Here is a 26,281-nt window from a genome sequence, read left to right as displayed (position 1 = left end):
CTTATTGAGGAGGATTATAGCCACTTTTGATACCTTTTGGAAAACCACTAGAATTTATGGTCATTAACTACTGTAAACCATCTCCAACTAGGTATAAAAACACCCTGGAGGTTTGCTTTGTTTATAAAGGGCAGATCATAGCACTAGATATATCTGAAAAAGTAATGAAAACTGCCTGCTAGTTAAGGAATGGGAAGTTAGTTCTTGGGTTGTCCTGGGTTATTTGCATTCCAGGCTTTGGTACGGCCGGCCAGCACGCGCATGCGCTGCCAGATGCCAGCTCCGCCTTCGGGAAGTGAGGGACCAGGCGTGCGTGGGTGTGACGTCACAGCGCGCACACGACGACGTCCTGTTTTGGCCCGCGATGGCGGCTGCCCCCGAGCCCTCGGCCGAAGATCCGCTGTGGAGTTTTGTGCGAGTTTTGGAGAAACGGGATGGGACGGCGCTACGGCTGCAGCAGTACGGCTCCGGCGGCGTGGGTTGCGTTGTGTGGGACGCTGCTATTGTCCTTTCTAAATACCTGGAAACGCCCGCGTTTTCTCGCGAGGGGACGCACGCGCTGAGCCGCCGGTCGGTGCTGGAGCTGGGCTCGGGCACCGGCGCTGTGGGCCTCATGGCCGCCACCCTCGGGTAAGGGCCGCGCGAGGCCTGCCGACAGCGGCTTTCCCCCAGCCCCTGTGGCGGGCCTTCACGCAAGGTTATTTTATAGGGCAGATGTGGTGGTCACCGATCTGGAGGAATTGCAAGACTTGCTGAAGATGAATATCAGGATGAACAAGCATCTTGTCACGGGTTCTGTTCAAACCAAGGTACTGAAATGGTTTGTATGGCCTTTCCGCTTGTTTTAAGATAGCGACGCGCAGTTTGTTTTAATTTGCCTTTCACTAAAAGCATGGGCGTATCATTCATACGGGACTTACTGCTTCTTGTTTAAAAAAAAAACAAGTGTTTTTAAATGGTTAAAGCGACTGTTAAAGATAGTTGTTTGGCATTTTCAAGGGGGGAAGAAATAGAAGATTTTCCTCCACCAGACTACATACTGATGGCTGACTGCATATACTACGAAGAGGTGAGTGTTCAAATGGGAGAGGTCCTTTGGTAGATGAACCGTATTTCCTGCATTCTGAATCACACATTTCTGCACATTTAACATCTTTTAGTTCTTTGGTCTTAACAGTTAATGAAGTAGTGAAGAGAAGATAGTTGGCTCAGTGGTAGAGCGCTTGCCTTGCATGCCTGAGGCCCTGGGTTCGATTCCTCAGCACCACATAAGCAAAAAGAAAAAAGCCGGAAGTGGTGTGCTGTGGCTCAAGTGGTAGAGCGCTAGCCTTGAGCTGAAGAGCTGAGGGACAGCGCCCAGGCCCAGAGTTCAGGTCCCAAGACCAGACCCAAAAAAAAAAAAAAGAGAAGATAAAAGTCACCAATAACCACTTGTGATTACCATATAGACCTGCAAATCATGCTGTGACGAGTTAAGTGCATTTGACTAGTGGCTTCTGTAAGCATTTTAAAGAATTTTACATTTAGTCCCCAGTACTGCCAGAAATAAAGTACTTTGCTAGTTGGCTGTGTTATGAAACGCTAAAGTCACTTTCCTCCCCCTTAGTTGTGCGCAGTGAATGTGTTATTAACACATTGTTAACCATGATGGGAGAATTAGGAAGCGTGGTAAAGAATGAATTCTTCTGTGGCAAGATTTGTTAGACCCGTGGAATGATTTTTCTTTAGATAACAGGTTACATAGTACTGTGGCCTTCGCATGCCTAAATGAGTATTGGGCCAATCCACATGCAAATTAGCATCAAACTTTGGTAGGATAAGTCCTTAAATTCTATGTTAAATGAAGTTAAACTTATTTTTTCTTTTTCTTTTTTGTGTCAGTGAAGGGGCTTGAACTGTTTTCTCATGGGAATTTCAAAATGCAGTCACTTAAATCCTTTTTCTAGAAACAAATCAATGTAATAGTTGATTAGGTAAGTGCTTACCAGCCCCTAGTTATAGAATTAATATGTGCTTTATTGGATTGATTAAAGATGGAGAGCTTGTAAGGGAGTTGATCCTTCTATGTTTCTAAGCCCCTTTTAGATTAGTGAGGTTTTTTTAGTCATTAATTTGAAAAATATATTTCTTTCTTGAATAGTCTTTGGAGCCTTTGCTGAAAACTCTAAAAGATCTCAGTGGATCTGAAACTTGCATTATATGTTGTTATGAGCAGCGTACAATGGGAAAAAATCCAGAAATTGAGAAAAAATATTTTGAGGTAAGTAATCTGTTAGATCCATCTTATATCCACATATAGCCTCTGAGAGGCTGTATGTGATTTTTTGTATTATTTTATGGCAATTTTGAGAGGGAAACAATCTGCTTGAACCCAAAGAGAGGATCCTTTCCCAATCCACCATCCTACAAAGCCCTCTCCATTTTGGTCTTTCTAAATCCTTTATTTCTCTTTCTTTTCCAATTTGTTAATATTTTATCTACAGAACAATGTAAAATAATGACACTTGGCTTTTCTAAGAAAGTGTTTAATGTTTCTTTATTAACACAATGCTGGAATCTTTAACCTATCAATGACATAGATGTATATATGCATTACTTTTGGAGAATACATGATAAAAATGTGGAGGTGATAACTTCTATATTTTTATGAATTAAAATTTTCAGCATTTTTTTAGATGGGTAGACTCACAGGAATGTGTAAAGGAGTACATACCATTTTAGGTATCTTTCACTCTCTTCCTCCAGGTGTGGCCTAATTCATCCTGTTATAAGTGACTCCTCTTGAGGATGCATCTGTTTAAAAGACAACTTCAGTTTATTGGAAAAGCAACTATATAGGTGGCATTGATCAAAATGGATTATTCTTATAAATGGACTTGTTGACTCAAAACTCTTTTATACAACTACTCAGATTACAAAAACCTCTTAAAACAAATGCAATTATATGACTTCCTCAGATAATATTTCTCTAAAATAACGAAGGTTAGCAAACTTTCGAAATTGTATGTGTAATTGAAATTTTTATAGTATTTTTGTTGAAGTAAAACAGATATAAAATACTTATCGAGTATACAGTTTAGTTTTTCATGTGCTCCCATCCATTACCCAACATAAACATACAGAACATACTCAAGACCTCAGAAAGTTTTCACATTGCCGCTTACTAATCAGCACTCGTCCAGCAGAAATCACAATTCTGACTTCTACCACCACAGACCACTTTATATTACTGAGTTTAATGTGTATCTCTTTTAAACTTATAGCTCCTTCAGCTAGACTTTGACTTTGAAAAAATTCCTTTGGAAAAACATGATGAAGAATATCGAAGTGAAGATATTCACATTATTTACATCAGAAAGAAAAAATTGGTAAGTACACCCTCAGTTTTTCAGCCTCTGTGAGATTTCATCAGCTAGTTGTTGTCCCTGGGCTTAGGTGTGGTCCAGCCCTTTATCATGATGTAGTTTAAAAGCTATGATGATTCACTGACTCAGGCACTTATACACATATTAAGATAACTTCATCTGCTTTCCCTTGCTCTAAAATAAGTCAGAACCAGGCCATGGTGTTACACACCCCCTGACTGCAGCATTCAGAAGGCTGAGACAAAAAGATGGGTTGCATGCCAGCCTGGGCTACCTAGCAAAGTGCTGTCTCAAAAGAAATAAAGGCAGGCTTTTTTTTTTATGTTTGGTTTGATGGTTTCTGTGATGCTGGGGATTGAATTCAGGAGTTTTGAGCATTCTAGGTAAGCACTCTGTCACTGAGTTAAATCTCCAGTCTGGCTTTTTTTCTTTCTTTGGTGATGATACCAGAGCTTGATTGAACTTAGGACCTCACACTCTTGCTTGGCTCATCCCAGCTTTTAGCTGGTTATTTTGGAGATGCAGTCTTAGGGACTTTTTTGCCTAAGTTGCCTTTGAATCTTGGTCCTCCAGATCTCAGCCTCCTGAGTACCTAGGATTACAGATGTGAGCCACCAGTACCTAGCCTGGTAGGCTTTTAGAAAGCTTTTACCGAGTATAAATTACAGTGGTTCATGTGCATGTGGCAGAGGAAACCTGTTTACCTTGTAGCTGAAGATAAAAGGAGAGAGAAAAGTTGGGGAAGGGTCCACTATCACTCTCTTTCTAGCCACATCCCTCATCACTGCAGAAACCACCTGCTATGCTTTGTCTCTTTAAATTTGCACCTCCTACCAAAGCACCTCCTTGCCCAGGGGAAACAAACCTTTAACATATGGGCCTTTGAGGACACCTAATCCAGACCACAGCTTTGGACATTACCTTCAAACAGAAGATTAGTCCTTTTTAAGTTTCTTTTCTGTAAATTGTTTTTAAAAGACTAGTTCTAACTTTTGAACTTTCTCTAGTCATTTTAGTTTTATGGGGTTTTTTTGTTTGCTTGTCTTGTTGTTGTTGTTGTTGTTGTTTCAAAGGAAAATGTAAGCTGTAGGCAGATTGTTCCATAAAAGAAACACTCAAAACTAAATAGAATTTATTTTTCAATTTTTAATTGTTATTGTAAAGGTGATGTATAGAGTTACGTCAGGTAATGAATCCATTTCATTTTGGACAGTGTTACTCCTTCCATAGTTCTCTCCCAGTTGAGAATTTGTTTCCTTTTTTTGTTGCATTCTTTTTGTGGCACATCAACCACATTTATTCAAGTTGCACCTGTGCATCTAGAATTTGACCCTATAGAAGGGATGAATGGTACCTATTTTGTATCTTGAGCACTTTTTGTAAATGTGACCTGTAGGAGGCTTTATGACATTATGACTTGAATTAATGAGCTAAACCCTAGTAACTGAACTTGTTTCTATTTTTGCTCTGATTGAATTTGTTCATGCATGTTTTCTAATTATGTGTGTTCTAGCTAAATGCAAATGTAACAGTTTTATGGACCAAGAAGATATTAGGACTAATTCTAAAGGAGAGGAATGGGATTAGAAGTCAGTTAACATTTATATGGCATGCTGCTGGAGATACAAAGAAAAAGAAAAAATATTTGTGTTTTAGGAGATCAAGTTTTATCAGAATTTTTTTTTTTTTTTTGGCCAGCCTTGGGGCTTGAACTCAGCATGGGCACTGTCCTTGAGCTTCTTTTGCCTAAGGCTAGCACTCTACCACTTGAGCCACAGTGCCACTTTCAGCTTTTTCTGTTTATGTGGTACAGAGGAACTGAACCTAGGGCTTCATGCATGCTAGGCAAGCACTCTACCACTAAGCTACAGGCCCAGCACTGAAACTAATTTTAAAGTAGGGGTACTTATGCTTGTAATCCTACTCAGGAAGCTAAGATCTGGAGGATTGAAGATTGAAGCGATCAATTACCATTAGTTCCGGAACTAATTTTAAAGTAGGGTTTTTTTGATGCACAAAGATTTTGTGTTCCTGAATATAAAGGCTTGTCCGTATTTCCCCCCCCCCTCCACCAAATAAATCCTTTCTTTTAAGCTGGTATGAGTCACATATCATAAAATTTACCCTTTTAAAGTATGCAAAATAGTGTTTTTAGTACATCTATACAGAGTTGCACAAACCGTCACTAGTTTCTATTGTTTTTAAACATTTTCATCACCCCCAAAAGAAACCCTATGCCTATTAGTCCTGATTCCTTATTTTCCTCCTGATAGTCATGAATCTGTTTCTAGGCATGGTTCCATTCTGCATATTCATATAAACGTAATCACATATTATGTTACTTTTGTGTCTAGCTACTGTCACTCAGCATAATACTGTCAAGGTTCACCCATGCTGTGGCATGCTTTAACATTTTACTCCTGTGTTTGAATAATACTTCTTTGTTTGCTTACATATATCTTACCCATCCCATCATCGGCTGGTAGCATTTCACTTGCTTACTTTTGGGCTGTGATGAATAATGTTGTGAACTTTCATTTAGAAATCTTTTTGTGAGCATACTTTTTTTTCAAATCTCTTGGGTATATACCTAGAATGGTACTGTTATGTTCTATGGGAACTCTGTGTAACTATCTTGAGGAATTAGGAACCTATTCTAAAGCTACTATATCATTTTGCATCCAACCAGCAGTATATGAGTTCCACTTTCTCCACATCCTAACACTTGTTACTGCTTATCATAGATAACTATAGCCATCTTAGTAAGTGTGAAATAGAATCTTACTGTGGTTTTTATTTTCATATCCTTAATGACTTAATGGTACTGAGTTTCTTTTCATGTCCTTAGAGAAATACTTGCCCATTTTCAAATTGAGGTTTTTTTGTTTTTTTTTTTTCTTTTTTTGGTGAGTTGTGAGGCTTGAACTCTAGGCCTGGGCACTGTCCCTCAGCTCTTTAGCCCAAGGCTAGTGCTCTACCACTTGAGCTACAACTCTACTTCTGGCTTTTTGGTGGTTAATTGGAGATAAGAGTCTCACAGACTTTCCTGCCTGGGTTGGCTTTATACAGCGATCCTTAGATCTCAGCCTTCTGAGTAGATAGGATTACAGGTGTGAGCCACCAGTGCCCAGCTTAAAATTTATTTTTCTTTTCTTTTCTTTTTTTTGGGGGGGGGGTCCGGTTGTGGGGCCTGAACTCTGGGCCTGGGCGCTGTCCCTCAGCTCTTCAGCTCAAGGCTAGCACTCTACCACTTGAACCACAGCGCCACTTCCAGCATTTTTTCTTATGTGGTGCTGAGGAATCGAACTCAGGGCCTCATGCATGCAAGGCAAGTGCTCTACCACTGAGCCACCTTCCCAGCCCCCAAATTTATTTTTCTATTCTAAGAGTTCTTTACATATTCTGGATACTAGGCACTGGATGCTTAATGTACAATCACTTTTTTGAGTTTTCTTGGCTTGCTTTCTGGACTCTATTCTTACTGGAGCACTATACTATAATTACTGGAGCTCTATACTCAAGTCACACCTCCTGTTTCACTTTTTGGTGGTTAATTGGAGATGGAGGCTCCCAAACTGGCTGGCTTAAATAACTGTGATCCTCCAGATCTCAGCCTCTTGAGTTGTATTACAAATATGAGCACTTTATTTTTTAAGGTTTTTAATTTTTAAATAAAACTTGTATATCTGATTATTTTAAACTTTTTAATTAGTGTATATTAGTTATATAAAAGGATTTGACTGGAACTCCCTACATGCATGCAATGTTCTTTGACAGGTTTCATTCCTAGTATTCTCTCTTTACCACCAAAGGTTTTTCATTTTGATAATGTCCAATATATCTGTTTTTTCCCTTTGGATGTTTGTGGATGTTTGTGTTTTAGGTGTCAGCTAAGACCCATCTCTATACATTATACATGGTTATTCACTTTCATTTTTTTTTTTCTCATAGAACTCGCCACCGTGAGACCTTTAATCATCTTACTCAAGCTTCTCACAGCCTGGGGGAGCTAGAGATGGGAATGGAGCATGTGAATGCAGCATGGGAAGATTCTGTTTACAGATTTTTTTCAGCATGTCTTTAGAGATCTGGCATATGAATGACAACCACGTGTGCTGCCTGCAATATGAAATGACTGCCTTGCCTGCTGGTGGGCCTGAAACCCAACTTAGATTTACTTAGCTTCAGCATCAAGTTCTGCTTATAAGAAACAGTGGGAATTGGTCACTCAAATAAACTAGGTAGTAATAATGTTAGCCTACAGTATGCCAAAGTGAATAAATAATAAGGCAGCATGATGATCCACTCAGCATATTTCAGGAAACTAGAGATAAATTGATCCATTTTCTAAAGATACATGTCTATTACTATATAATGTTTTAAATTCAGACCAGGTGGCTTCACTTTTTAGAGTCATATCATAGTGTTGTCTTTTGCTTCATCTTCATTATAGGTATTCACCAAACTTTTGTTCTTGTCCTCCACTGTGTGAATATCTTTATACTTCTCATTTGGGAAGGATGAGAATAGAAAGCCTAATTTCAGACTTATGTATTTTTGTGGTTTGTACAGTTTTACTTGTGTGTAACTTCCAGGAAAATCTGGTTTTTAAAACACTGTTATTAAGTTAATTTGTTTACGCGAAACAGTGAAAGATTTTTTAAATAACTTCAAATGTAGTTCTATACAACTTATCAAATGATTTTTAAACTGTTTTCTCCATTTTTTTGTTACGATAATCATCTATTCACTTAGCCTAATCTGTGAAGGACTAATCATGCCATCAAGAGTAGTAACCAGATGGAATTCTGGTATTTATAGGCACTGGTGCTAGGTGCAAATTTTATGTGGTAAATAAACATTGTCTTTGAGACCCTGTGACTTTGTTTCAGAAATAGCTTTAAGAAAACGAACATCCAGGATCAGGGACTGCTTTCCAGAAAGTTCAAAAGCAGCCTGATTTAGAGACTGAAGATTAAAGCCAGTAGAACATTTCTTCATTTTCAGTTTGCTTTACTGTGCCTTTGCGGAATTCTTCATTCATATTGTTCTTAGCATTTCATTAAGCATTTTTCCCCAAGCAGTTAGTTACCGAACTACATGGGCTGAAGTAGCCCAGATTCCTCACATCTCTTTTTCACTGTTTTTCTAGGCTCTCTTATTTTGCTTTTAATATGTAGCACCCACCTGTGGGTATGGAGCTGATGGACCTCTAGGTTTACTATATGAAAACCCAGCTCTTTTACCTCAATGAGGTGCAACTTACAGTCAAAAGATTTCCTGAAGGAATCAGGCTGAAGTCAGCCTCTTTTCAACTTTGCTGAAATCACACCTTTGCCTGCCTTTGCTCTCTGTCTTGCTGCTCCCACTCCCTTATTCGCCACCTCAATAAGAAGTCACTCCTTCTGGAGAATGACCTAAGGTATTGACAAGAGAAGTAGGTGACCTATGAAAATATCAAGCAGCTTTATTTTTTCCTGCTCTAGAATAATGCCTTCACCAAAGTAACAGGTGCCTTGTCCATGTCCCTCATTCTAAGATCAGAGAGCCCCTGGGGCCAGCACTAGTGGACAGTGCAGAGAATGTGCTCTATCACCACTGCCATCCCACACTGCCAGGCAAGCAGGCGTGCAGTATCAGGTATGGACGTAGTCCTGTGCTGTTCCTTCTTGCAGGGAACTGTCTGTACTCCAGAACCACAAGAAGGAGGGCTGAGCGAATAACTCAAGACCTAAAATGCTTGTTAAGGAAAGAATACCATTTCCAAATATGTTTGGATTTGTGTTTATCCACCAGATTAACTGCAGGGTTTTGTTTTTTGGGGTCCAGTCGTGGGACCTGAACTCTGGGCCTGGGCACTGTCCCTCAGCTCTTCAGCTCAAGGCTAGCGCTCCACCACTTGAGCCACAGTGCCACTTCCGGCTTTTTTTCTTTTTGCTTATGTGGTGCTGAGGGCCTCATGCATGCAAGGCAAGCGCTCTACCATTGAGCCACATTCCCAGCCCAACTGCAGTTGTTTTATTTCAAAGCCTGGAGACAGCTGGAGGGGGCACATGATATAACCCTGCCAGTCTGAGACTTGGTGGCTAGAAGACTTACATAGCAGTGGAAAGGATGCAACCAACATGAGGTATGATGCCACTAACTGTTCAGTCTGAATGTATCTAACTGTCCAATCTCAAAGCATACCAGTCTTTTGGGAAACTGCTTGAGCGACCCAGGGACTTTGGGCAGGCAGGGGTGGCCAGTGCATAATATAAACAATAAATTTTTTTAGAATCCAGCTGTAGTTAGCTAAGGATAGGATTATGACCTTACTGAAAGGCAGTGAGTGTGTCTCGAACCATGCTGCACAGGACATCACCTGGAAAATTGAAAGCAAGCAAAAGCCCTATCCTAATTCCAATTAAGTCAAGTGTGCCATTGTTATGAAAGGATGGCTTTAATATTTAGCCTAAATTGAAAACCATTGTGAGAAGGAAATCTTTCAGCATCTCCATCCCAAGGGGAGAAAAGAGTGGACTAGGGAAGAGAATGTATATAAAAAATTAAGGCACCTGTTAAGAGTAGGCCTGTGTTGCACAGAGAAGGAAAAACAATCTGATGTGGAATGGGTTTTAAAGAAAATGGCTGAGCTTTAGAAACTGAAGTAGACTTAAAGTAGCTGAAAATCCAGGGAATCTGGTCATTGACAAGGTAAAGGTAAGAATGCCTGCAGACAGGGAGGGAGATGCAACAGATAGACAAAAAAAAAATTAGAAGTTTCACCTCCAAAGACTTGAATTTCTTCTATGCCATTTATAACCAAAGATACTTGGGGTGGCATAGCTTTGCTCCAGTTCACAACCAAGGCTCCATGTTTATATGACTGGTGAATTGGAGGGTAAGATTGGGTTCAATTGTAAGATGTATCAATAACCCAGAATGTTAGTATGGTTTTTTCCTACCACATCTTTCCATTTTTTTTCTTTGAAGTTACCTGTATTAAATATGTTCATCAAATTTTAGACATTCATGGGCCATAGAGATATGACTGTTGTTCTATTGGTTCCCTGTAGGTGGCGTTACTTGGCTTCAACTTTATTACACAGTGTATAACAAAGACGTAAAAACCAAATCTATTTTGACATATAGTCACTATTGGATTTTAAAGATGAATTTAAAAAACAAGCTATTACAAGTTCCTTGGAAAAAATAACATGTAAATAAAATTGGATCATGTTCTTATAAAATTGTACCTGGCTTATCTGTCCACTTCATTCTGATACACATTGCACAAAGCTACAGAAATTACAATTCATAATACATTTTATCTGTTACTAAGATCTTGAGTGGGAGACAGACATTTAAGAGGCTAATTTAGTTCAAGTGAGGTTCTAAAACTTAGATTCACCTTGACAACAGTACCTTTTACATAATACATGATTTTACATCTGAGGTATTTGGAACTCCTAATTAATTTTAATTAGTTTTTCAGATCAGTGTTCTTTCCTCATTAGAGTAGCTTTTCTATCAAAAGACTGAAGTTCAGTCTGTCTTTGGCAATCCTATAATCTCAGGGCATCCATTTGACCTTTCTCCCTGCCCCCTACCCCTTTCAAGAAATACTGGGACTTGAAAGGTTTGAGTCATCAGTCATAAACATTTTGCAAAGATTTCCCACATAGAGGCCTAATTAAAAAATTTATGGAAACAAAATTTTTAACTGAACTTAAATAAGGAAAAACAAAGCTGCTTTTCATAATTTATAATTTTGCATAGGAAAAGCAGTAACTTTTCAAATAGTTCTCATAGTTAAGTTTAAACTGTTATATATTTGCAGTCATTATTAGATGTTATGGGTTGGTGGTGTTCTAAGACTATCCAGTGAGTGCTTAATTGTGATACATTATAATTTTTTGGCAGTATTGGGATTTGAACCCAGAACTCTACCACCTGATCCATGCCTCTGACTCGTTTTTTTGCTTTGGTTATTTTTCAGATAAGGGCTTGCATTTTTGTTCAAGACTGGTCTTGAACCTATGGCCTCCTGACTAGCTGTTATTGTAGGCATGAACCAACATACTTGACCTAGTAATTTAATGTTAGTAACAAGATATGATAGTTTGCAAAAACAAAAAACATGCCAGAGCAAGTTATCTGCGAGTTTTTTCTCATTTGCTTTTTAAAACAAGTATAGAGCATATATATGCCCTAGGACTAGATTATCTGGATTTGAATCCCAGTTCTAGGATTTAGTAGTTGTGTAACTTTACAGATTTAAATGATACATAGTTTTCCTCGTGTATTTTGTTTTCCTGTGACAGTAGAGGATTTGAAGTTGGAACCCTGAGCTTGCTAGTTAGGTGCTCTGCCACTTGAGCCTCACCCCTAGTATACATGCATATTGAGGATCATCTCTACCTCATAGGCTGCCGCTGGGGGATTCAGGTTAGCACATACAGTGTAACCCTCTGGCACACCGTGTCAGTGCTGTGACTAGAGTGGGAGTGGGATCACAGTGGGGCCCTAGGCTCATGGTGTGAAAGCTGCCTGTCTTCCTAAAAGTATGGAGTGTGTTCCTCTCCCCAGACAGCTGAGAGGGAAAATGCTGAAAACTGTAGTTCACAGACCATTATTTGAACAACTAAGCAGTTCTAGAAGGAAGGGATCAAGTAGAAGAAAATCACTTTCACAGTCTTAAAGCATCTTGTGAATGGAAAGACCAATGGAGTCAAAGGAAAGCCTCCTGTCTAACTGTGGGAGCTCATTTCTGCAGGCCACAGCTTACAGATTAACACCCCTTGCCCTGAATCCTTTATTAAATCTTTCTTCCAGGTTCTTATCTCTGTTAAACCTAAGAACAACTATTAGGGAGCAGGTAATTAAAGTACAACAGGTCCTTCAATCTTCATGTCAGTGTAACTAAGAGTTACAGCAGGGGGCTGGAAAGTTGGCTCCATGGTAGAGTGCTTGCCTGGCATGCATGAGGCCCTGGGTTCGATTCCTCAGAACCACATAAACAGGAAAAAAAAAAACAAAAAAAACTGAAAGTGTGGGGAAAAAAAAAAAAGCTGAATGTGGCGCTGTGGCTCAAGTGGTTGGGCGCTAGCCTTGAGCTGAGGGACAGCGCCCAGGCTCAGAGTTCAGGCCCCATGACCAACCAAAAAAAAAAAAAAAGTTACAGCAGTTGCCTCATTGGGTAAGTGGTCTTTTCTGTGTGCTCATGTGGGTGTGGGTGGGGGGGTATGGGGGGTGTGGGGGGTGGCATTCAGAGGCTTAACTAATTCTTCAAGCTTCACGACTGTATTTACCACACCTTGAGTTGTTCCTGTTTCTCCATCAGTGAGTATAAAGTGGCACATACACTTTATCATACTGAACTTCCAAGGCCTTTTAAAAATAGCCTATTGTTATTATAAAGGTATTGTACAGAGGAGTAATCATTTCATAAGTCAGGTAAGAAGGTCATTTCTTTTTGGACAATGTCACCTCTTCCTTTGTTCTCTCCCACTTCCCAATTCATGAAAAAGTGATTGTAAATACTAAATAACTCCTAAGTTCCAGAAATCTTTATCACTTATCTGTAATATATTTACCTACTTTGATCAGTTCACCTTTTTAATATTCACAAGGTTGAAAACCTTGCAAAGCAAAACCATGACTTTTGAAAAAGAGCTGGCCTAGATGGAGCCCTTTGTAGGCCTTAGGGTTTGAGTAGTTGGTAGGTATCTTTTGGGTTATTAACTCTAAGCTACCATTGACCATATGTTAAACACTTGATGATGGGTCAGTATGTTCAAACATTCTTTAGTAATTTTTAGAGAATTAATTTTAACACAGATGTGTTCTTGGACGCATAGCCAATCAATAACAATATGAGTTCCAGGTCCATGTGTTGGCTCTCTTCGCTTTGGTAAATCATTGCCAGTTGTTTCTACAGTACAACAATCCTATGTATCTACATTCAATACTCAACCTTGATCTTTGAAAAAAAAGCTGCATATTGAAGTGCCATAAATATAAATAGCATACTGTACCCAACACTTAGATTAGAGATGCTTTATACTGATATTTGTAGTGAGTATAATCTCAAGGTACCATCATTCACTTAGAATATTGGACTGGTTTCTTGAACTCTAAAACAGGAAAAACTAGCTTAACACTCCCACAAATAATAAACATTTAACTAGAGAAGGTCTTCAGATTACAGTGTGATTTGTAGTACAATAATGTTCTTTGAAAATAGTAATCTTTCTAAGTCTTGTCTAAATCTTAAAGTTTTGTTGGTCACAAATTTCACTCTCAAGCTCATATTGCATGCTTCATTCATTCTGTTACCCCCTCTATGTATCCCTGTGAAATGAGGTTCTGGTTGTTAATATGAGATTCCATAGGACAGGAAAGGCCTAGCCACTTGGAGGAACAGAGTAACTGGAAACTCGAAGACCCAGTTCAGTCCTAAATCACCTTTTCCTCTATGCACCCAAGCTTGAAGAGCCTTTCTTCTCTTAAGGATAAAATGACTCATTTGCCACTTAATCTAGCTGTGTGTCCTGCGGCAAGTTAAACTCTGAGTGTTAGTTTGCTTGCCTGTGAAATGAGAAAGATTCTAAGACTAGCTTTGTGGTGATGGTTAAACTGGAAAATGCCAGGGTAAAGAAGGAGGCCGTGGCCCTAGCTTAAGCCTAAAGGTTCCTTCTGAGATGCGAGACTTGTAAATTCCTCCAAATTGGAGAAATATGCAAGAGCCATCCTAAGTAATCATCCAGGGGAGGGAAAAGCTTCAGTTATCAGGAAGGAGAGAGGGGGAGGAGAGGAGAGGGGAGAGAAGAGAGCCATTTCTGGCACTGCTTCTTAGTTTTTTGGCTCAAGGCTGGTGCTCTGCTACTCTACTTTTTATATTCACCTCCTCTTTTTAGACACCACTTTCATTACAGAAGAGAGTAAGAAGGCACAGGGGGAAAAAATCAAGAGGTTGCTCTTCTTTGAAAAATAAAAATCCTACATTGCTGGTCACTAATGGCTCCTGTCTGTAATCCTAGTTATTCACAAGGATGAGATCAGGAGGATTGTAGTTTAAGACTAGATGAGGCAGAAAAGTATGTGAAACTCTGTTTCTAAAATAATCAGCAAAAATCTGACTTAGAGATATGGCTCCAGTGGTAAAAGTACCAGTCCAGCAAGTGGAGGCCCAGAGTTCAAGCCCCAAGTATCAGTTCCCCTCTCCAAAAAAATTTCTGTATGGCATTAAAGGCATTGGGAGGGGCTGGGAAGGTGGCTCAGTGGTAGAGTGTTTGCCTCACATGCATTAGGCCCTGGGTTCAATTCCTCAGCACCACATAACAGAAAAGCCTGGAAGTGGAGCTGTGGCTCAAGTGGTAGAGCACTAGCCTTGAGCTGAAGAGCTGAGAGACAGCACCCAGGCATAGAGATAAAGCCCCATGACTGACCAAAAAAAAAGGCATTGGGAGGCTGGGAATGTGGCTTAGTGGCAGAGTGCTTGCCTAGCATGCATGAAGCCCTGGGTTCCATTCCTCAGTCCCACATAAACAGAAAAAGCCAGAAGTGGCACTGTGGCTAAAGTGGTAGAGTACTAGCCTTGATCAAAAGAAGCTCAGAGACAGTTCCCAGGACCTGAGTTCAAGTCTCAAGACTGGCAAAAAAACAAAAACAAAAACATTGGGGGCTGGACATCAGTGACTTGCACCTGTTATCCTAGCTACCCAGAAAACTGAGATCTGAGGATCCCAGTTCAAAATCAGCCCAAGCTGACTTTGAACTTATCTCCATTTAACCATTAAAAAGCCAGAAGTAGAACTGTAGCTCAAGTGGTAGAACATGAGCCTTGAGCAAAAATGCTCAGGGACTATGCCTAAGTTCTGAGTTCATACCCAAGGATAAGGAAGGAAGGAAGGAAGTAAGGAAGGAAGGAAGGAAGGAAGGAAGGAAGGAAGGAAGGAAGGAAGGAGGGAAGGAAGGAGGGAAGGAAGGAAGGGAAGGGAAGGAAGGAAGGAAGGAAGGAAGGAAGGAAGGAAGGAAGGAAGGAAGGAAGGAAGGAAGGAAGGAATTTTTACTAGTCTGGTACTTGCCAACAAAATGTAATGCCCAACACAGAACCAGAAAAAAAGTTCCCTTGTGAAAACAGGGCAGTCCTGAGCCAGCAGACTAGTGAAGACCAAACAGGATGGGACTTAGCACAGAAGTTACTGGAGATCTCCACCCCCTAATGTTTATAGAAAGGATCAGAAAATGAAATATGGCTTTCTCCACTGAAAGCTGAGATTTTGTGCTTAAAATCTAGAACAACAGTTAATGTAAAGGAGCTTAGAGACCAAAGGTGGCTCCAGTGGTAAAGCACTTGCCTAGAATGCGCAAGGCCCAGGCTTCAGGCCCCAGCACCCCAAGAAAACCAACCAGACGTAAGACCAAAAAGCCATTTGAGTGTCTCTGCTTCCACCTAGGTGTCAATGGGTGTTCCTATTTTTCTCTACTGTCTTTTGCTTTATTCCATGAACCTTTGCTAAATTTCAAAACAAAACAGAAAGATTCTCAGTACAATTTCTCTTCCCTTCTCTCATCAAATCAGCGCTGTATGGCTTCTCTGAAGCATTCAGCACATTTCTTATTCATTCAATCAACAGGCACTGTGTTGGGTACACACAATTATTCTTGCGAGGTATTAGGGACAAATGACATATCTCCTCTTGAGCTCTGAGCCTGCTGCCACTCATCCATACTCAGAGAGGCAGAGGCAGAAAAATAATTGTAATCCTAGGAGAAATGCCACAGTCCACAGTTATGGTATAAACAGGCTACTGTGGCCATGCAGAAGAGGCAAGGTGAATTCTATCTGAGATGCCCAGTTCATCAGGGGACCACTGAGTTGACTAGTAGTCAAAAAAAATCTTCCCTAAGTAGGGCTTGAACTCAGGGCTTGGGTGCTATCCCTGAGCACTTTTGCTCAAGGCTAGTGCTCTACCATCTTGAGCCACAGCTCCACTTTTGGTTTTCTGGTGGCTAATTTGAGATAAGAGTGTCACAGACTTTCCTGGCTTTGAACTGTGATCCTCAGATCTCAGCCTCCTGAGTGGAATTACAGGCATGAGCTGCCAGCACCTGGCTCCTGAAGAATTTTTTAAATTAGCATACAATAATTGTGCCAGGTTCCATTGTAACAATTTCATACATGTATACAATATATTCCGATCAATCTCACTCAGCTCCTTCAATTCACTCCCCCTTCTTGATGTCAACAGGTTTGATTGTTCTATTCTCAGACATACAAATAAGCTGTGAAGGCCATATTCATCCTCATCCTTTTCATAGCCTTCCCCCACTCCTGCTAGAACCCACCTCCCAATTAGAACTTATTTTATTTCGCTATCATTCTTTGTTAAGTGTATATTTGGCTTAGGATAGCTCTCTCTATTGCTTTCTCTTCCCCTGAGTTGATGTTTTGAAGGATGACTGTCTCTGATGTTGGAGACAGACATTCTCAACCCTGCCAGATGTGGTATTGAAGTAGACCCTGAGATGGGGACCAAGCTGGTATGATTCTATTTTTTTTTTTTTTTTTTTGGTCGGTCGTGGGGCCTGAACTCTGAGCCTGGGCGCTGTTCCTCAGCTCTTCAGCTGAAGGCGAGTGCTCTACCACTTGAGCCTCAGCCCCACTTCCGGCCTTTTCTGCTTATGTGGTGCTAAGGAATCGAACCCAGGGCCTCATGCATACAAGGCAAGTACTCTACCACTGAGCCACCTTCCCAGCCCGTATGATTCTATTTTGAGCTTTGCCTTTGTTTTAGGGATTTTAGACTCCATGGGCCTAGTTCTCAGAATGAAAAAAAAAATACATATGGTCCCCTTCCCCTTAACAACTTAACCCACCCTTGATTGTTGAATTAAAGACTGACCCATAAAACAGATAGATTGTAATCTGGCTCAAACTGGTGACACCACATGCTTACAGTAAACCCTGGTTTTAGCACATACTTACGATAAGCACCGACTTTTGCCCACCAAAAGGTAGACCCCACTAAATTTGCGTGCCATTTTAAAGCAAGGTGATAGGCTGGTTTAAACAGCCATTAGAGATGAACTGTAACCTCATTGGCCACCTGTGTGTGGTCTGGTATGACTGTACAATCCTTTGTGTGTGTTACGATCCCATTGGCCACCTGCGCATGACCGGGCTCTACCTCCTGGATTTTGCCTTTAAAAACCAAAGTATGGGAGCTGCTTGGGGCTGCAGTATCAGCTCCCGAGCCTGTGCTGCGACCCTGACCAGTCAGTGTAGGAACCTTCTCAATAAAGTGGCTTCTTTGTTAACAACTTTGTTGCAGTGGGCAGTGGGCTCTGTCACTCCGGACAACTAGGTGGGCTTGCCTGCCTGAGTAGGGGTCTTGCTACTACAGTATTAGTGTGGCTGGAACATTCGGTGTGTATAGGAAGGACTGACTGTAGACAGAAGAATGGGGAGAGAATGGTGCATCCATGTCTATGCCCTATTCAGGAGTGTACATTGAATTCGATAGGCAATAAGAGGCCCTAAGTCCTTGAAGCAGAGAAGTCACTTCGTTGAATTCTTGTGGGAAAACCATCCTGACTGCAGGTTGGAGGGTAGGCGGGGAGAGCAAAGTGATCAGGAAGGACGCATTAATAAAGTCCAGCAAGAGTCCGGAAAGTGAGGTGAGGGCTCAACTCGGGCAGTGGCAGCAAGAAGGGAGGGGGAGGGGTGTACTTGAGAGCCATTGTGGAGCTAAAAAGATACAGCAAGTACTGAGCGCAGCAGAGTGAGTGTCCTAACCAGTCAAGCTCCTACAGCCCGTCACAGAGGCCTTTGCTTTTCTTTCTTTTTCTTTTTTGTCAGTCGTGGGACTTGAACTCTGGGCCTTGGCACTGTCCCTCAGCTCTTCAGCTCAAGCTGAGCGCTCTACCACTTGAGCTACAGCGCCACTTCCAGTTTTCTGGTGGTTTATTGGAGATAAGAGTCTCATAGACTTTCCTGCCCAGGCTGGCTTTGAACCGGAATCCTCAGATCTCAGCCTCTTGAGTAGCTAGGATTATAGGCGTGGCCTTTTCTTTGTTAAAAAAAGTTATCTATAGGTGGCTGTGTCCTGGTGCTGGTGGCTCAAACCTGTAATCCTAGCTACTCAGGAGGCTGAGATCTGAGAATCAAAGCCAGTCCAGAAAAGAAAATTCATGAGACTTTTTTTTTTTTGGTCATGGGGCTTGAACTCTGGGCCTGGGGGCACTGTCCCTCAGCTCTTCAGCTCAAGGTGAGCACTCTACCATTTGAGCCACAGCGCCACTTCCGGTTTTCTGTTTATTGGAGATAAGAGTTTCACGGACTTTTCTGCCCGGGCTGGCTTTGAACCGTGATCCTCAGATCTCAGACTCCTGAGTAGCTGGAATTACAGGTGTGAGCCACCAGCACCCGGCTCCATGAGACTATTATCTCCAAAAGTACCCTAAAAAAGCTGGAAATGGAGCTGTGGTTCAGTAGTAGAGCAAAAAGCTCAAGAATAGTGCCCAGGTTGACTTCAAGTTCCACCCTGGGCCAACACCATCAATCAATCAATCAATCAATAATTAAGTAGTTGTGCAAAGAGGTTTCAATTCAACCATCAGTTTATGAGTACAGTATGTCTTGAGTCTCTTTAAAACATTTCCTTTTGGGAAAAAGTTGTGAGTTTGTTAGAACTATTATGGTGAGTTTATTAGAACTATTCATATACTGCCATCGGTCAGAAAGTTGTCATACAACTTTGGTATCAAGAGTTATTAGCCCTGGCTCATACTTGTAATACTAACTACTCAGGAGGCTGAGATCTGAGGATCATGGTTCAAAGCCAGCCCAGGCAGGAAAATCCATAAGACTCTTATCTCCAATTAATCACCAGAAAGCCAGATGTGGCTCAAGTGGTAGAGCACCAGCCTTGAGCACACAAAGTTAAGGGACAGTGCCCAGGCCCTGAGTTCAAGCCCCAGTATCAGCACATAGACAGATACACCCACACACAAAGAATTATAGTTTTAATTTTCTGCTTTAACTTCAAAACAGTAATGGTATCTACTATATGAATAGTACTCCCTTAAAATGGTGCTCTTTGCAGTGTCTAGCCTGAACAGCAACACACTGCAAGCTGGGTTAGCTAAGGGTAACAAACAGATAAATACATAGGCTTATGATCAAAAGAGAAAGATAAGGTCTTAGAAGTCATCCCTATTATGAGGATGGAGGAAAATGTCCTTAGACATTTTCCTGGAGAAATACAACAATTCAAGGAATAAATTGGGACAAAGGGAACGCATGGGGGTGAATCCTGAAATGTCATCTTCCTTGGATTCAGGAAAAAGTGATACTAGACATGGAGTTCTAATCATCCCATCACCCTTCCCCCAAACCTCCCCACTCGTTCCTGCAGGGAGATGACAGAACAGAGTTTCATCAGCATTTATTATTCTCATTGCTAGCACGTACAGAAATGGCTTGGTTTTCCAGGTATTGTCTGGTATTGTCATCTCAGCTCAAGACTGTCTTATTTCTTTGTTCCTGAGGGGATTCAGAAAAATTTACTTTGGTTGTGGGAGCTTCAGGGCCTTATTTACATCAGCCCAATACCTTGATGTGGAGATGCAGGCAGTCACCAGACACAGAGCTTCCTGATTAACAAGTTCCCCATAGGCCTGGGGGACAGACCTGAACCTCAAGGAGGGCCTGGTAACAGCAGTCAATACTACTCAGAGAGAGAAGTTCCGCCCGCAGCATCTCAAAGGGCACATCCTGCAGGTGATGGACGAGGAGGGGCAGAGTGTAGACAATCACCCTGAGGTTGTTAGACAGTTTCCATAACTTCAGACAATCCCTCCTCAGTGGCTGGCTAGAAGAACTGGGGGTGCATAGCTTGGGTGACCAGGACCACGAACAGACTTCAGTCGCCCAGACACTGAGGAGTTCTGAGCATCCTGCACTGATGATCATGGCTCTGAGTTATCTTCTACCTCCCTCCTGGCAGTGACCATACCTTCAGCAAGAAGGCTCTGGGTATTTCTGACCGACAATTATGGCATGCAAATTCCAGGTGTGGCACTCACTATGGCCAAGCTTGAACTTTGCCATAGCTTTACTATAAACTTATTCACACTCATATAAGAATAGGGAGGAGATAGGAAGCTGTTAATGCAGCTCTAGGGGCTGCCCCTTCATTTTAAGGTTTTAAGGATTCTGTCCTTTTTGGGGTTCTGTTGATGTTTTTCCATGTTTCCCCCGGCTAACTCCTCAGGCCTATCCTTGAAGGCAAGAACAAGACCTTGGCATGCTGCACAACCTCTGCATTTCTTGCTCAAGGTCTATTGGATTATCCAATTCAGTAGTTAATCTCCTGGCACTCCTTGAGCACCTAAGATGCGTGCGTCAGGCCCTGGAAGGAATACAGACATGAATGAATGCAAATGAAAAGTAAAGCCAAACGTAGACAGAGAGGAGGAGCTCCTTTCAGAGTTTGAGGGGATGAAAAAGTCATTGCTGGAGTGGATGCCACCAGCAATAGACATGGCATCTGCAACTCAGACACAGCCCAGCGGCCCCCTCTTGGTGCAGGCCCAGCAGAAAGGAATGCGAAGCTGGGGGAAGAAGGGATTATCACTAAGGTCCTCCTCCTTCTCTCCCATCCACAGCCAGGTATAAGGATTCAGAGGCCCCCAGGCCATGCTCTGCTCAACTGACCTTCACCAGATTTCAAAGAGCTCCCTTCTCCACACAGGGCTCAGTGGTTGAGACGTGCCTACCATACCCCAAGCCTCGGGGTTAATTTCTAGAACCACCAAAAGAAAAGACAACCTAAGACTTGTTGCTCATATTCACTTACTTTTGGGAAGATTGTTTCTTTTGTTTGTTTGTTTGTTTTTGTCGGTTGTGGGGCTTGGATGCTGTCCCTGCACTCTTCAGCTCAAGGTGAGAGCTCTACCGCATGAGCCACAGCGCCACTTTTGGTTTTCTGGTGGTTTCTTGGAGATAAGAGTCTTAGAGCCTTTCCTGCTCAGGCTGGCTTTGAACTGTGATACTCAAGATCTCAGCCTCCTGAGTAACTAGGATTACAGGCGTGAGCCACCGACGCCTGGCTAGGAAGATTGTTTCTTAAAATAAAATTTCTTAACATCTTATTTCTTAAAATAAGATAATAACACACACACACACACACACACACACACACACACACACACACACACACACACACTCCATAGACTGGAAGGCTTACGCAACCGGAATCGATTTCTTATAGAGCTGAAGTGTGACTGCCCACGATCAAGGTACCAGCACATCTGGTGTCTGGGAGGGTTCTCTTCCCAATTTCTATCATATGTGTGGATAGAAAGCTAAGAGAGAGAAAGTGAACTATTGTGTGTGTTCTGCTGATGTTACTAATCCCATTCATGGCAGATCCACCCTTTCCCACCACAAACTTAACCGTCCTCAAAGGCTCTACCTTCTCATCCTGTTGCATTGTTGGGTAGAACTTCCACAGATGAATTGAGGACACAAAATGCCCCTACAATTGCCTTTAATAGCATTGTGTTCATATTCTGAGTGCACACCAGACACAGTGCTAGACACTGCCCTGAATGTCAATCTGAGTTGTCACAACAGACCCAGCAGATAGAGATCACCCATAGCACATACAGAGCTCAGTGACTTCTCATAGTTACAGAGCCCTAGGGAAGGCCTTTGTTCTGACAGACTGAGGTGCAGACACAGCTCAGCCTAGCTGCGTGTCCTGACCCACTGGCTTCACATGTCCATACCTAATTTATTCATTTGTAAAGTGGACTGTTGACAGACGAAGTGAAATGGTATGGGCGTGGCACATATAAAGTCCTAACTGTTAGCTACTAGTATTAATTTAGAGAATATGATAAGTAAAAATACCAGACATCAGCTAGCAGTGCTTATGAAATGCCGTCAGCTTTTCAGATGAGGAAACCTAGACTGAGAAAAGTAGAATGCTGCAGTTGGTGTTCCTCCTGCCTCTGGGTGGTGAGAAGGGACTCAGCCAGCCTTTTAGCACCTTGCAGGGCAGAGCCACAAATGTCTCCCCATAGTCATTCAACCAGTGGAGAGTAAGGAATCCAAAAACATTCTCATAGAAATACCCAGAATAATGTTTAACCAAAGACCTGGGCACTATGGTCTAATATCACAGCATTGTTGCCAAACTCAGCCAAGAATCTGCTTTGAGATCTTCTGAAACCCAACCCTAAACCCCACCCCAATCCCCACCCCAGGCTTCCCTGGAAAGATGACAAAGAGCTGTGGGATAAAGTTGAATCTTTGAACCCAATGCTTTCATCCTTCAGAAGAAAAATGCTGGTAATGAAACAATTTACTTGGTTTCTTATATTAGACTGGTAAGGTTATGGGTGAACATATTTGTTCTTTTGTCATTTCTTTTGATATGGTTGAATGCTTTGATTATATAGTAATTACAAGTCTGCATGCCACTTAGTAAGCCAGAAAACATGGTTTATAATCTTCTCACTACTTAGGGTACTTGTTTAAGATTAGCTTAAACACTGCTCATTTTTAAGTAAATTTTAGGGTTTTAAAAATGCTTATTTCAAAAGTAAACATAAAAATACTCAGTGTCTATGTAGAAATGGCATAAAACTGAAAGTTAAGTTCTCTGTAAAGGTACATACCTCTATCTTTAATGCGAGGGGAAGGACACGCCTTAGAAACTCACCACTAGGTGGAGGTGTGCCTGAACTTCAGACGCAAACAAAGGAGGTAGTTTGCTATCCAATGAGTAGTTTTCCCAAGTAACCAATGTAAACAACAGCACTGTAGGGTTATCTGAGGCATGTCAAATGAAGGACTCTACTAAATAAATTAACCACCTTACTTTTTTTTGTCTGCCATGGGATTTGAATTCAGGGCCTGGGCACTGTCCATGAGCTGGTTTTTGCTCAAAGCTAGTACTTACCACTTTGAGCCATAGTTCCACTTCTGGTTTTTCAGTGGTTAGTTAGACAAAAGAGTCTCACAGACTTTCCTGCTGGGGCTGGCTTTTTAAATTTTCTTCTGTCGGTTGTGGGGCTTGAACTCTGGGTTTGAGCATTGTCCCTGAGCTCTTCAGTTCAAGGCGAGTGTTATACCCCTTGAGCCACAGCACCACTTCCATTTTTCTGGCGGTTAATTAGAGATAAGAGTCTCATGGACTTTCCTGCCTGGGCTGGCTTTGAGCTGCAATCCTCAGATCTCAGCTTCCTGAGTAGTTAGGATTACAGGCATGAGCCACCTTACATTTAAATGGCATTTTAAGATGTTGAAAAGGTCTATCATTTCCATGAAAACTGTTTTAATTTGATCCTTACAATCATCTATGTCATCTGACAGCCTGGAGTCATTGCTCCCAATTGAAACAGAGAGATCCCAAATCCCCTAGCTGGGACACAACAGGGACTAGAAGAGACAGAATCCAAGTCTTTCCTCCTTGTACTCGGTCCAGCGTCTCTGTTGGATGCCTAGAATCTATCTCAGGGTACAGGACTGAGTGGAGGAGATCCAAGGACGCGGCCCTCTTTACTCGTGAACCCATTTCAAAGAAAGGCAGAGTCAAAATGGCATCGTCTATTTTGAATATGATTGTGTCATATTCACGACTGTGTGGGTCTGTTCAGATATGTTAGAGCCAGAGTTTAGAAAGGAAAGGAGATGAGAACTTTAACACCGTTTACAGATTTATTCCTTTCTCATAAAAAAAAAAAAAAAAAGTCTCTTGAGGAATGGAAGTGGAGGAAGGCTGCCGAAGGAGAGCCAAGGGACGCCAGTTCCTGAAGCGAGGTATCACACGATCAGATGTGAAAAATGAATCACATCTTCTACATCAGGACTGTGCCCAGATTGCCTGAGAAACTTGTCAGCGAAAGCGGACAACAGAGATGACTGTCCTTTTGGGAAACTTAGCATGTTCTAGGGAAGAGTGTAGATCCCATCTGGGGTTACACTACAAATCAAAATGCAAATTCAACAAATTTCCCATGGCTTTCCCGGCGGTCAGCGCGGCCTCCTTGCAAGAGAACATGTCGGACTTGACTGCAGACAGGCAAAGGGTGTGGGATGTGGTCTGGTTTATGAGGCACTTCCATCGGCATCATTGTACTTAAGCTTCACTGGAGTAGATGGATGGGCCCCATACGCTAAATGAGAGCACAGCCAGGCAGGCGTATCTGTGGGATTTCAGCTCAAAGTCCATGCCCTGTCCACTCCTTCACAAGATGCTCCCACTCAGCCACCAGATGGTTAGATGGAAACAGACTGGTGGATGTGACTCCTTCCTCCTTCCTCCTATAGTCATCCTCCCCCTCTCTCCCTTTCTCCATTCTTCTTTCCTTTCTTCCTCCCTCCTTTATAAAGTGTTCCTTCCCACTGTGCTAGGCAGTGAATCCATGGCTTTGCCCATACTAAGCACATGCTCTAGGCTGGATGAGTTGCTCAGGTGTAGAGCACCTGCCTAACAAGCATGAAGCTGTGAGTTCAAACACAGTACTTCTCCCCACAAAATAAAGAGACAAACCAAGTACATGCTTTACCACTGAGCTATACCCCGAATTCCCATGTGATCTATAGTCATCAAGGCAAGCATGAGTCCTGGGCACATTGAGCCAATTGGTCACCCTACTTATATATTTCCCTTAATCTTCATAAGAAAGGGCCACATTTGATGCTAAGATGTCACATCGTTAGCAGCCCTATATAGAGGCTCATGGCACAGGGTGAAGAATTGACGTTTACAGCCATTAACCAGCCAGGACCTAAAGCCTGCTGGAGTTACCTGACTGAGTGCAAAAGCAGACTCTCCAGAGCTAGTGAGGTCTTGAGATGACTGCAAACTCACACCTTAATTGCAGCAGCGTGGAAGACCACAAGCCAGAATCTTAAAATGAAACGAATCCTAAATTCCTCACCCTTCTAAACTGTGAGGGGAGAAAGGCTGGTAGATTTCAGCTGGAATTTTTAGAGTACTTTGTTCAGAGGCAATAGCTAAGTAATAAACATAGGTGTCAGAATCCAGAATCATTTCAATTCCAACCCCATAAAATGTGTGCTCTGGGCTCCACCCGTGGAGATCTTACGATTCAGTAGCTGTGGCTTACAGTCTTTACCTTTTCCCCAGGAAACTCCAGGAGGGTCCGAGCTGACCTGCTTGGGAACACAGAGTTATAATCAACTTCACCTGGGAAGGTCTAGACACAGGGAAGACTGCAAGGGGATGGAATTGCCAGGTAAAATACCAAAGAGCCCATCAAATGTTGTATAAGTAACCTCATCCAAAATCTGGGGAATGTGTGCTCTGAAACAGAGCACACATTGATTGGCTGTGGTTCCCATTTATTTCTATTTGCTAAGTATTCCCTAGAATACTTAGGGAAGTATTCCCAACGGAAGGGAAGACCCAACAGGAAGTAAAGAGGCTCCTTCCTTCCTGAATGGCAGGAGTTTGCTCCTTGGAGGCCTGGGAGGCCTGGGCTTTTCTTTTCTGTAAGGAGGTCTGAGAGGCTGGGCAGTGAGCTGCATGCTGCCTGGGCTGGGTTCTGGCCCCCTTGCTCAACTTCTGCTGAAGCCCACACACAGCCCTGCCCCACCTCCAACATGCTGGAGGCCCAACAAGAAAGCATAAGATCATCAATTACCAGGTGTTACAGGAGACATGGTGTGCCAGGCCATGGAGAGGCTGGGTTAGCTGTCCCAATGGCCACCATTCAGGGCTCTGAAAATGTTCTCCTTTTGATGTTGCAGCATAGCCTTTTCCAGAGCAATGAATGAGTGAAAGGCCTCCCCCACATCTCTCCGGAGGCATAGACACAGGCAGCCGCTCATAATATGTGTGTGTGCTTCTAATGCTGGCTGAGACTGTGATGAGTTCTAGCTCTTGGAG

At 42.1% G+C, this 26,281-nt stretch overlaps 1 protein-coding gene and 1 long non-coding RNA gene across 4 annotated transcripts; both read left to right on the top strand.

The window, feature by feature from the left end:
• The first annotated feature begins 351 nt into the window (after positions 1–351).
• Vcpkmt (valosin containing protein lysine methyltransferase) lies at positions 352–8,243 on the top strand. 3 transcript variants are annotated; one of them, XM_042677891.1, is made up of 6 exons: positions 352–630; positions 710–820; positions 1,000–1,069; positions 2,141–2,260; positions 3,264–3,367; positions 7,317–8,243. In XM_042677891.1, the coding sequence occupies exons 1-6, from the start codon at positions 365–367 to the stop codon at positions 7,447–7,449; spliced, it is 804 nt and encodes a 267-aa protein (XP_042533825.1). In that variant the 5' UTR covers positions 352–364; the 3' UTR covers positions 7,450–8,243. The 3 variants fall into 3 exon arrangements, with proteins under 3 accessions (XP_042533825.1, XP_042533826.1, XP_042533827.1); XM_042677892.1 differs by lacking the exon at positions 1,000–1,069 and having other exon boundaries at positions 710–809; XM_042677893.1 differs by lacking the exons at positions 3,264–3,367; positions 7,317–8,243 and adding an exon at positions 2,746–2,821.
• A 1,058-nt stretch (positions 8,244–9,301) lies between these two features.
• On the top strand, positions 9,302–10,600 carry LOC122106504. The gene is made up of 2 exons (XR_006147190.1): positions 9,302–9,495; positions 10,424–10,600. It is a non-coding gene; the product is annotated as an uncharacterized LOC122106504 (long non-coding RNA).
• Positions 10,601–26,281: the final 15,681 nt, after the last annotated feature.

Source organism: Dipodomys spectabilis, unplaced genomic scaffold (genome assembly GCF_019054845.1).
Source record: "Dipodomys spectabilis isolate Male_0828 unplaced genomic scaffold, ASM1905484v1 ptg000042l, whole genome shotgun sequence".
NCBI lineage: Eukaryota > Metazoa > Chordata > Mammalia > Rodentia > Heteromyidae > Dipodomys > Dipodomys spectabilis.
Note: the sequence above shows the minus strand (reverse complement) of the source record. Positions and strands in the feature narration are given on the sequence as shown.